The following is an 11,741-nucleotide window of genomic DNA, read 5'->3' as shown; positions in this document are numbered from 1 at the left end:
GTGTTCTTTGTACTAGAGAACAGACCCTTCAGCAACCTGTGGACAAAGAAAAGGAAGGGTTTAGACACCAATGATGGGCCAGAAAGTGCATGTGATCCCCTGTGTTAATCTACTTCCTTTGACTCTCAAGAGAAATGTTCTAGGACTTTCCTCTGAAATTTTCTGAGCACAGGGTTCCTTCTGAAGGTGCCTATCCTCTGGATGTACACTATTTCAACTTTTATCATGGACTTCCTAGGAAAAATCTGAAACCTTGTGTAGATCCAACCTACACTAGAAGGAATTAAGAGTTCTGAAGAGTACAGTGAGCCTGATGACAGGCCCTACATCCCACCTGTGCTGAGGGTATCAGGGCAGTTCACTGTTGACTTGTTGACCATGCCTACTGTAGCCCTAGACAGGAGATTGCAGTTCTCCCAGTGATCTCCATGGGGTGATATCAGGACACACCCTTAAAAATCAGAAAATTGTTTTCCTGAGCCATGACCTTGCCTAGCCAACTGATTTCTATCCTTGTCTCTACTAACCCAGAGCTTCCTCCCTAGACTCTGTTCAGACCAACTGGCTACTTCCTTTTTTTCTGAGAACACATGGGGAACCCTAAAGTCCCCTCTCTTGGTATCTCTCATAGGGGAAGACAGGATTACCACCAGGGAATCACCTAGGCAAAGGGCAAAGGTGACCCAGGGAGATCGGGGGGGACATGGCCTTACCAAACACACAGCTCAGCCAACACATAATGCTGAAGGTTACATTGAAGCCCTCCATAGAAAGAGGGAGCTAACAGACTTTTCAAGAACACACAGATCGCCTCTACCCCAACACTGAGGACATGAAACTCCTCACACAATGGCTCCTGGGACATTCTCCTGAATCAGGAAATTGACTGGTGGCATTAGTGATACAGGATTGATCTTCATTCCTAGTCATCACTCAGCTGGTCACTTTGCAGTCCTCAAAGACTGTCCTCTTCCTTCATGGAATAAATGTTACCTTCCTAGAGCACTGAGGACATAGGGCAGACCGGATGCTCAGCTGGGTCTCTGTGTCACAAAGACACATAGGCAGGATAAAGGCTCCTTCTTACGTGCGGACAGACCCAAGGCCAGGACAGAGCAGATGTCAGGCCTGAGATGAGTGATTGTTCTCTGAGGGCCCGGGGATGCTTATCAGCCTTGTTGCTCAATGTGTTGCTTGGAGGTGAAACATAAAGAGAGAAAAGTTGAGAGGGATGTGGGATAGCACTGGGAGTGGAAGGGACAGAGCAGTGTCTTGGGCACAGACCCAACAACCAACAGCCCGTTGGATTCTGGGAAGTGCTCCTACCTGGAAGGACACTCAACTCAGCTCAGAGGGAGGAAGGACAGCAGAGGCTGGAGCTGTGTTGGAACTGAAGCTCTTCTCCTCAGAGGGAGGAGGCACAGTGAGAAGAGAGATGGAGGTGTCCTCTATGATTCCCTGCAAGGGCTGGACCTCCTGGCAGGGGCTCCTGCTCACAGGTAAAAGTACCCATTTTCTTTATGTTGGGGTGGAGGGGACTCAGAAGCAGGCTGGAGTCTCCTAAAGGAGACAGGTACCTGAGAGGAGACTCGAGGTTTCTGTTTGCAGTCATAGGGCAGAAGGTACAGTGAGGGGCAGAGGCTCAGCGTCCTGAAGCTCTCAGTGGACAGGAGGTGATGAGGGGAAGAGAAAAGCTCCAACCACTCCCTATTCAAAGTGAGTCCCATTGGCTGCCATGTTCTGAAGCCTGATGTCCCCAGTCATGGCAGGGTGACTCCAAATAGAAATCAACAGGGGTGGGCCAGGGGGATGGCTCAGTGTGTGGGGCCTTGTCAATCTGAATTCAGTCCTCACCTTCCACAGGGTAGATGGAGAGAACAGACTCCTGCAGGCAATTCTCTGCCCTCTACATAGGGGCTCTGGCATGGATCTGCACATATGCACACTGAGACATGTGCCTTCAGAAATATATACACAGTATAAATACATCTAAAAAATTAAATCAAACTTGAATATAATTAATGCCATTCACTCCAAACCATGACCTATGTAGATAATACCACGGAGACATCCTTACTTCCTACCTTCCTATGTTCTTTCTTTCACTCCTTTCTCTAATGGTGTCTGAATCTTTTTCAGGAAATGAATCCTCCTAAAGGTCACACTAATCCCTGTTCCCAAAAGCCATGGTTCTATCAGACTGTAAGTCAGTGTATCCAGAAGCTGATGTCAGGAGTTGACACACAAAGAGAACAGAGAAAAAAGTCAGAACATGAGGACCCTCTAGAGGAGGAGGTCAGAGTAGCTTCCTCACACCAAATACTCTTTACGTGAGGAGGGATATGGGGACATTTGTGGGGAGGGGCAGACAGACAAGTGAGGAAATTATTTCATAGAGAGGAAAAGACACCATAAGAGACTCAGCGGGGGCTGGAGAGATGGCTCAGAGGTTAAGAGCACTGACTGCTCTTCCAGAGGTCCTGAGTTCAATTCCCAGCAACCACATGGTGGCTCACAACCATCTGTAATAAGGTCTGGTGCCCTCTTCTGGTCATACATGCTGTATACATAATAAATAAATAAAAAAAAAAAAAGAGACTCAGCGGGATGGAGGTCATGTTGTACACCTCCATCAAGGAGTGTGCTCACAGCCCTACTCACACACCTAAGCTGAGTCATGATCACATCCGCTCAATATTGATGTTTCTCTCTCTTTCCTTCTAGCCTCCCTTTTAATCTACTGTCATTTAGCCACCACTGCTAAAGTCACCATTGAATCAGTGCCACTCAATGTGTTCGAAGGAGACAATGTTCTTCTACATGTCCACAATCTGCCAGAGAATCTTCTAGTCTTTGCTTGGTTCAAAAGGCTGACAAAAACGAAACACAGAATTGCACTCTATGCACTGAACATCAATTTAGTTGTGCCGGGGCCTGTACACAGTGGTAGAGAGACAGTGTACCGCAACGGATCCCTGTGGATTCAGAATATCACCCGTAAGGACACAGGATTCTACACCCTAGAGACCGTAAATAGACATGGACGAACTGTATCAAAAACAACCATGTACCTCCATGTGTACAGTAAGTGATTTTTGTTTTGTTTTGTTTTTCAAGACAGGGTTTCTCTGTGTAGCTTTGGAGCCTGTCCTGGAACTCATTCTGTAGCCCAGGCTGGCCTTGAACTCACAGAGATCTGCCTGGCTCTGCCTCCTGAGTTCTGGGATTAAAGGTATGCCCCACCACCATCCTGCACAGTAAGTGATTCTTATTGAACTCTAGGTGCTGGGTGAGGCTATTCCAGTGGACACACTCGGAATCATCAGCCTTGGCCTGTGCCTATCTTCCCTCTGCATGTGTCCCCATGTTGGGGTTTGAGTGCAAGACACACAAGGTGGAGAATAACTACAGTAGATCTGAGTCCTTGCAGACAATTGGAAGCAAGGACTTCTGTGTGTACAGTAAGCGATTTTCTTTCTTTTCTTTTCTTTTTTTTAAAATTTTCAAGACAGGCTTTCTCCGTGTAGTTTTGGTGCCTGTCCTGGATCTCGCTCTATAGACCAGGCTGGCCTTGAACTCACAGAGATCCGCCTGGATCTGAATCCAGAGTGCTGGGATTAAAGGCATGCGCCACCACTGCCTGGGTCGAGAAACATTTTTCAAAGGTTGTATTATGACTTCCTTATGGTCAGGAACAGTGTTTTCTACTAGTCAAAGTATTGTGCTCTCTGGAACCAGCTAGTGCACTGTCTGGAAAGCCACAGTTAGGCTAGATCCCCTGAACATCTCCAGAGACTCAGCAGGGACAGTGTAGCTTGACAGGTGCCTACGCCATTAACTGTCCTGATGGGCTTATGACACTTCAAGGGAAGGTCAGTGTCACAAAGAAGAGGGACTGAGGACACAGGTACTCTTGACAAGTTCTTGTCCTCTGGGGTCCACCTCAGGAAATTCTCTCCTGCAGGGAAATGTCTCCAGGCTCTGCTGAGATGGACAGCTCCCTAGATGTGAGCTGCAGTTCCTCCCAGTGATCAACAGGGGGAGCATCAGGACACACAATCAACACTCGGGGAAAACATTTACCTAACTAGGAACTTGTTTCTTGACTTTTACTCCTGTCCTACAGACCTGGAGGTCAGTGTCACAGCGTTCTCAGACCTACTGGCTCCTTTTTGTGTCTAATACCCTGCCAGGGGTTCATGTTCAGTTTCCCCTTTATTCATTTCCTTTGGGAAAGGTAGGTTATCCCATGGGATTCACCTAGACAGAGGCCCAAGGCATCCAAGAGGCCAGGGAGCACATAGGCAGATTCATCACACAGTTCATCATCAGTCAGCAAAGGAAGTGGGACCATCGTCATAAAATCCTTCATGAGGTGGTGAAACCCAGAGCTCTTTGCAGGATTCCTCCCACACAACCAGAATGTGAGGCTCCTGACACATCTACTCCTGGGTCTTTGTCCTGGGTCAGCACCCTGACTGAGGACTGCTGTGATAATGAATCTATCCTCTTCTCCACGTATCACTCAGCTGGTCGTTTGAAGTCTCACACACATCTCCATCACTTTCTTGCTTAGGTCAAGTTCCATCTTTCCAGAGCACTGAGAACACAGGGCAAACTGGGTGCCCAGCTGGGTTTCTTTGTCACACAGGGAGTCCAGAGGCTCTCTCTTGATTCTGATAGACCCAGGGCCAGGACACAGCAGAAGACAGCCCCAGGGTGAGCTGCTGTTCTCTCTGGGTACAGAGATGCTCATCAGCCCTTTTGATCACTGTGTGGTGTGCAGGACTGAACCATTAAGAGAGACGTGGACAGAGACAGCACTGAGAGTGGAGGGGCAGAGCATGGTTTTGAATAGAGACTCCCTCACAGCCTATGGGATGCTGGGAGGTGCTTCTTCCTGAGAGGAGGCTCAGCTAGAAGGGGAAAAGACCAGAGATGTTGGGAGCTGTGCTGGAGCAGAGGTGACTCAGGAGGAGGACAGATAAGCCCATAGAGACAATGGAGGTACCGCCCTGTATCCCTCTGAAACACGTCAGACTCTCAGCAGCCCCTTCTCACAGGGGAGGAGATCATGAGTTGACAGTGTGTGAGAGGAGAGGACTCACCTACTCTCTGGGGTCTCGTAAAGGAGGAAAAGTACCTGAGATGAGTCTCGGGGTCTGTAGGTGAGAAGACACAGGTCCAGACAGAGGCTCAGTTGCTGGAAGCTCTCAATGAACAAGAAATGGTTCCCAAAGAGCAAGAAATGATTATCCAAAGTTATTCACCATGACCAAAATATTCTGAAGACTGATGTTCTTAGCTATGACTTCTTATATTAAAAAAACAAGCTGGTGTTGATTTGTGACATAGCTCAGTATTTATAGGCATTTGCCTCATTGCCTCTCAGCCTGAGAAGCAATGAACACAATTGTCCTCTAAACTCCACCTAGGTACCCACACACCCTGAGACAAGTTCTTGCACACAATCTCACACACAAATACAGTGAATGTAAAAAAAATCAAAGCGAATGGAAAAATTCAACTCTGTACCCCCAAACCCATGAATTTCTTAAATAATTCCCTAGGCATACAGGGTCCTGGGACATCATTCATTCATTCATTCATTCATTCATTTTCCACAGGTATTTGAGATTTTATGGGCAGTACTACTTTCAAAAGATAAGACAAATCTCAGTTCTCATAAAACCCTAGTGCTTATTGACTGACAGACAGACCGGTAAAGAAGCTAGAAGGTGAAGTCAGCTATTGACTGGAACCACAGGAGGAATAGAACAGTGGCAAGAAGGGTCAGAGAGTGAAGACACAGGGTCTGTAGGGAAGAGGTTGGTCAGGCAGACATCAGGCCAACACCACTCCACTGTAAATGTGAGCAGGGATCTGATGGCAGTGAGCTGGAGAAATGTTGACACCTGAGGAAATAGTGCCATACGGTGGGAATGACAAGTCAGGGATTCTGGGAATACAGAGGTCACGTGCTGACCTCCAGCAAGTAGGACAGGGAGACAACCAGCCATGCACCTAGGCTGAGCAATGGACACACCTTCTCAGGGCCCCTTTTTGGCCAAATACAACGGTTTTAATATTGTTGGATCTTTCTCTTTCCTTCTAGACAACTTATTCACTCATGGGTGCCCTCACACCTCTGCCCAGCTCACTATCGAATCAGTTCCACCCAGGGTTGCAGAAGGGTCAAGCGTTCTTCTACTTGTTCACAATCTCCCAGAGAATCTTCGAGTCCTTTTCTGGTACAAAGGTGTGATTTTTTTCAACAAACTGGAAATCGTCAGACACATAGCAGAGAAGAATTCAAGTGTGCCAGGCCCTGCACACAGCGGTAGAGAGACAGTGAACAGCAATGGATCCCTGCTGCTCCAGAATGTCACATGTGAAGACATGGGATTCTACACCCTACGAACTTTAAGTAGAGGCGTGAAAGTAGAATCAGCACATGTGCAACTCCAGGTGGACCGTAAGTGATTCTCTGTGGTCATTCTCTGTGCCAAGTGGGATTTAGACACACAGGACTGTCATGCCTGGCCTGTGAAAACCTCCCCTCTGCACTGCGTCCCCATGTAGGGGTTTGAGCACTTAGTGCAGGAAACACACGGTGGAGACAAATGACCATAGGCCAGACTTCATTGTCTGGCTCTCCTTTGTATTAAGGAAGAACTTAATGGAAAGTAACTGAGCCCAGATGTCAGAGTCAGCTCAGTCTCCTCGGGTTCTAGCTATGCATGTGAAGAAACCATAACAACCTCATAGAGATGTGAATACTAGGAAGCCCTGGTCCCTGTCATCTACTACTCAACTGCATGTGAACCTGGGGAGCATTTATCTGGTATGGTATCTTACTTCCTCTCAGAGTTGACAGGGAACGATGGTTTTTGGCAGTGCATGTCAAACTGTGGCATTTATTAGCTCTGAACATGAAAGTTTCTTAAATAAAAGCCAGGAATGGAAGCAGAGAGAATGGAGGAGTGCGGCTTACTGGTGTGCTCCTCATGGCTTTTTAAGCCTGTTGTCTTATGGCATCTAGGACCCAGGCATGGAAATGGTCTCATTTTGGGTTGGATCTTCTAGCATCAATCAACAATCAAAAAAAGAAATCCTACTGATTTTCCAACAGGCCAGTCTGTTGTTGGCACTTTTACTTGAGGCTCCCGCTATCTAATTGACTCTAGCTTGTGTCAAGTTAACATAAAGCCAGCCAGCCTAGTCCTGAGCCTTTTCCAATACCTGAGCCTGCCAAGAAGACCATAGTGCTCCTGCCTTCATCCAGTCCTAGTCCTGGAGGCTTCAGGGCAGAGCAGCAAGGACATCTAGAAGGTGAAGTCAGAGGATGACTGAAGCCACAAAGGAAACCGGGGAAAAAGTCAGAAAGTGAAGATCCAGGGTGTATAGAGAAAAAGGTCAGGGGAGACATCATCTCAAACCTCAGTGTGCATGAGTGTGCACAATGTCTGACTGAGGGCAGTGAGGGGCAGCCCTGTACACACCTGAGGGGAGAGTTCCATCGAGAGAAATGACATATTCAGGGTGTAGAGGGAATGGAAGTCATGTTGCTGACCTCCCACAAAAGTGGGATAGATGCACCCACAACTGCATCTCTAGGCTGAGTGATGAATCCATCTACTCAGAACAGAGATCGTCTTCTTTCCACCAAGCATAATGATCCCATAGAATGCCTTTTTCTCTTTTGCCTTCCAGCTTCCTCTTGTACTTGCTGCAACCCTCTCACTTCTGCCCCACTCACCGTAGAACCAGTGCCACGGAATGCTGTGGAAGGGGAAAGCGTTCTTCTCCAAGTTCATAATCTGCCGGAAGATCTGCAAGCCTTTTCCTGGTACAAAGGAGTGTATAGCAGTCCTGTCTTTAAAATCGCAGAATACAGCAGAACCAAGAATTCCATCACCCAGGGGCTTGAACACAGTGGAAGAGAGACAGTGTACACCAATGGATCCCTGCTGCTCCAAGATGTCACTGAGAAAGACTCAGGGTCTTACACACTTCAAGTTTTAAAAAGAGTTTCAGAAAGTGTAACGACACACGTGCAATTCCATGTGAACAGTAAGTGACTCTCTATGGCCTGCAGCTGCTGGGTATGTCTTATCCTACTTCATACACTGAACTGTCCGAACTGGGCTGTTCCTGCTCTCTCCCCCACTGCATTGTGTCCCCACTCTTTTCTTTAGGCCCTTATTGCAGGACACGCATAGGGCAGATAAACAGGAATAGATCGGAACCTCTCACCTGTCTTTATCTGCAGAGAGGATGTCCTGTGCTGGGTAAACTCAGTCCCAGAAATTCAGCTAAAGGTCAGACACTTGGATCTCTTACCACACAGACATCCCTGGGAATGATACTGTGGGAATCAGGCTGGTCCTAGATGAGGAAGCCATGGGATTCTCACAGTGAGCACCAGGAAGCCCTGACTGCAAATCTCTGTGCTGGCTAGATTCTAGATGACATTGGGAAGCTTTTTGTCATTTCTCCATTTTGACTTCCTGTTAGAACTGCCAGGGATCAAGGCTTTATTGGTATGTGGAAGCAGCCAGTGTACTTCCATGTAAGTCACAATTCGGCTGGTTACCTGCACGTCTCCAGAGACTCAGCAGTGAGAGAATAGCTGGTCAGGAGCCTATGCCATTAACTAACTGTCCTGATGTGACCTCACAGGAAGCTCAGAGTCACCAGAAGAGGAACAGAGAACACATGTCTTCCTTGGAATTTCTTGTCCTCTGGGGTTCATACCGGAGACTTTCTCCCCTGTAGGCAAATGGTGGCAGAGTTGCTGAACTGGACAGCACCCAGACATGAGCTACAGGTCCCTTAGAAACCACTAGACAACAGTAGAAGTTCACACAACACCCTGACATGTATTTCCGGGAGAAATGAACTTAACTTGTAGCCTGGCTTCCACCTGAGTCTCTACACACCTGGAGCCACTGACAGCATTCTCAGACCTACTGCCTGCTTCCTGTGTTACTAAGCATACCAGAGGATCCTGTGTTTACCACCACATCCTTTTGGCACCCCACCCTCCATGGGTAATACACCTACATAGTACAGATGCATCCCAGGAAGGACATAGAGAGACCATATGCACAGCTTGACAATCACAGGAAGATGGAGGGTCCCTCTGAAACTCTCCCTAGGATGCTGGAGCAACAGACTCCAGGACTCAGGCCACCTCCTGCTTCACACCCACATGAGTCTCCTTACACAACCCCTCCTGGACTTCATGACAGTGCACCCTCAATGGTGACTCCAGTGAGAATGGGTCTGTCCCCTTATCCAGGCCTCACTCAGCTGGTCCCTTTCCAGCCTTCACAGACACCCATGTCACCTTCCTGTGGGGAGCCAATATCACCTTCTCAGAGCATTGAAAACACAGGGCAGACTAGGTGCTCATTTAGGATTCTGTGTTACAGAGGACATGTTGGGAGAACACAGCACAGGACAGCCGTGGAAGAGTTGTTGTCCTAAGGCACTGACACGATCACCAGCCTTGTTGCTCACTGTGTGGTCTGGAGGACTGAAACTCACACACAGAGAAGACACAGGCAGGACCATCAAGTTGTCCCTTGACTTCAGTGTAGGTGTTGTGACCTGCACCCATCCATATACATAAGATGGCATACACCTGCACAAATACCCACACCCATGACCATCCACACTCACTCCCCACACATGCATAGCAATGTAAGCTAGAGAGTTAACTAGTTTTCAGTAGCTCCAAATAGGAGAATTTCATAAACACCTGGATATTCAAGGCCCTGGGACATTTATTCTTTCTTCCTCCCACATATATCTAAGCCTTTCCAGGCACTGGATCTTCTAGAAAGATCAAACTAGTTTTTCCTAACAAAGCCCCATCTCTAGTGGACTGGAAGACAGACCAGGAGGCCCATCTCTAAGTGAAGTCAGGGGTTGACTGCATTCAGAGAGGGAAGAGATCAAAGATGTCAGAAAGTGAAGACTCAGAGTCTGTAGAGGAAGTGAGAGAAGGCACTCCCATCACACACATGTTCTGTGTGTGAGCAGGCATGTGAGGACAGTGAACATGGAGACATCTGGGGAGAGAGTTCTGCACAGAGGATGTGAGTCAATCAGTTCATGGAGGTCATGGAGGTCATTTTCTTATTTCCTCTGAGTTGGGCAGACACTGGCACCCACCTCACTGAATGATGCACCTAAGCTTCTCAGTATACAGGGTTCTACCTTTGCACCAAAGACATTGTATGTCTCCATATTGGTGAATTTGTCTCTCTTCCCTTCTACCCTCTCTTTTAGTCTGTAGATACCCATTCACTACTGCCCAGCTTACTATAGAATCAGTGAATAATCTCTGGCTCCAGACTTCTGTTGTAGATTCAACTTTAGTTGACCCTAGAGAGCATCTCTTCAAGTCTAGAATTTGACTTCCTGTCAGAGCTGACAGGGAAGAAGGCTTTACTGACTGTCCAAGTCCAATAGAGTGTGGAGCCAGCTGTCTACTGCTGTGACAGCTGCAGTTCATAGGTCACCTGTCCATCTCCTTCTCCTGAGTCTCAGTGGAGAGGAACCAGGACATGAGCCAACTATTCTGATGGTCTTAGGAGACTTCAGAGGAATGTCAGGTCCTCAGGAGAAGGCACAGAAGGGACAGTTCTCCAGGCAGCTCCCTGTCCTAATGGGTCCAGTCTAAGGAATTCTCTTCCATAGGCAAAGAGTAGCAGATGCTGCTGATATGAGCAGCTCACCCAGATCCCAAAGTCAGGCAATTGCTCACACCTAACCTTAACTCATAGACATGTCAATGATCATGCACTGTGTATCATATTATAGGGAAACTGAGGCACAGGTAACAGTGCTTGAATTAGGATCACACAGGCCAAAGCACAAGATATGATTATAGTCACAGTTCTAACTTATCAACCATGGAGGCTTGATTAAGTGTGGTCTATGGGGGGGCTTGTTGAGCTCTCTGAAGGACTAATGTCATTGTGTCCACTCCTCTGTTTCTTTACAGAGCCCGTGACAAAGCCCTTCCTGGGAGTCTCTGACACCACAGTCCCAGTACAGAGCTCTGTGCTCTTCAGTTGCCTCTCAGTTGATACTGGAATCTCCATCCGTTGGATCTTCAATAACCAGAGTCTGCAGCTCACAGAGAGGATGACCCTGTCCCCCATGAATTGTGGACTCAGAATAGATCCTGTCAGGAGCGAGGATGCTGGAGAGTATAAGTGTGAGGCCTTCAATCCAGTCAGTTCGAAGACCAGTCTCCCTGTCAGCCTGGTTGTGACAAATGAGTGACCTCTCTTCTCATCCTACAGCAGAGTGAGGGCATTTCTTTATCAATGGGGTACAAAATGGAGAAAAGTAATGTGGTAAAAACTTTCAGTTACCACTCAGGCAAAGCCATATGGTGACTCAAGCCTGTAATCCTGGGATAAATGTATGCACAAAGAAGTGCCAGCATTCATAGTGAGACTTAGTCTCCAAAGGAAAATTGTAGGGCCCTGGTCTCCTCCCATATTGAGTAAAGCCGTTGCCTGCTTGCCGACCTTGACCAGATGTCCTCCCTATTCTAATTCCCTGCCGGTATCCACCCTCCTGAATGCTTTAGGGAAGTTCCTTGTTTGTGTATCCTGCATATTGGGCGTTAACAGCTTAGATGCAAGAATGTAGAACATTCAGTAGCAAACTTCTGCCCTCCGGGGATCTGCCATTGTGCTGTAAGCCTGTATTTAAGG

General features: G+C 47.6%; 1 protein-coding gene across 1 annotated transcript; it reads left to right on the top strand.

The window, feature by feature from the left end:
* Nucleotides 1-1,426: 1,426 nt before the first annotated feature.
* Nucleotides 1,427-11,301, top strand: LOC131902528 (pregnancy-specific glycoprotein 22-like). Its single transcript, XM_059253556.1, has 5 exons — nt 1,427-1,499; nt 2,725-3,084; nt 6,116-6,475; nt 7,714-8,073; nt 11,018-11,301. Exons 1-5 carry the CDS (start codon nt 1,436-1,438, stop codon nt 11,299-11,301), a joined length of 1,428 nt encoding a protein of 475 aa, XP_059109539.1. The 5' UTR covers nt 1,427-1,435.
* Nucleotides 11,302-11,741: the final 440 nt, after the last annotated feature.

Source organism: Peromyscus eremicus, chromosome 1 (assembly GCF_949786415.1).
Source record: "Peromyscus eremicus chromosome 1, PerEre_H2_v1, whole genome shotgun sequence".
Classification (NCBI taxonomy): Eukaryota; Metazoa; Chordata; class Mammalia; order Rodentia; family Cricetidae; genus Peromyscus; species Peromyscus eremicus.
Note: the sequence above shows the minus strand (reverse complement) of the source record. Positions and strands in the feature narration are given on the sequence as shown.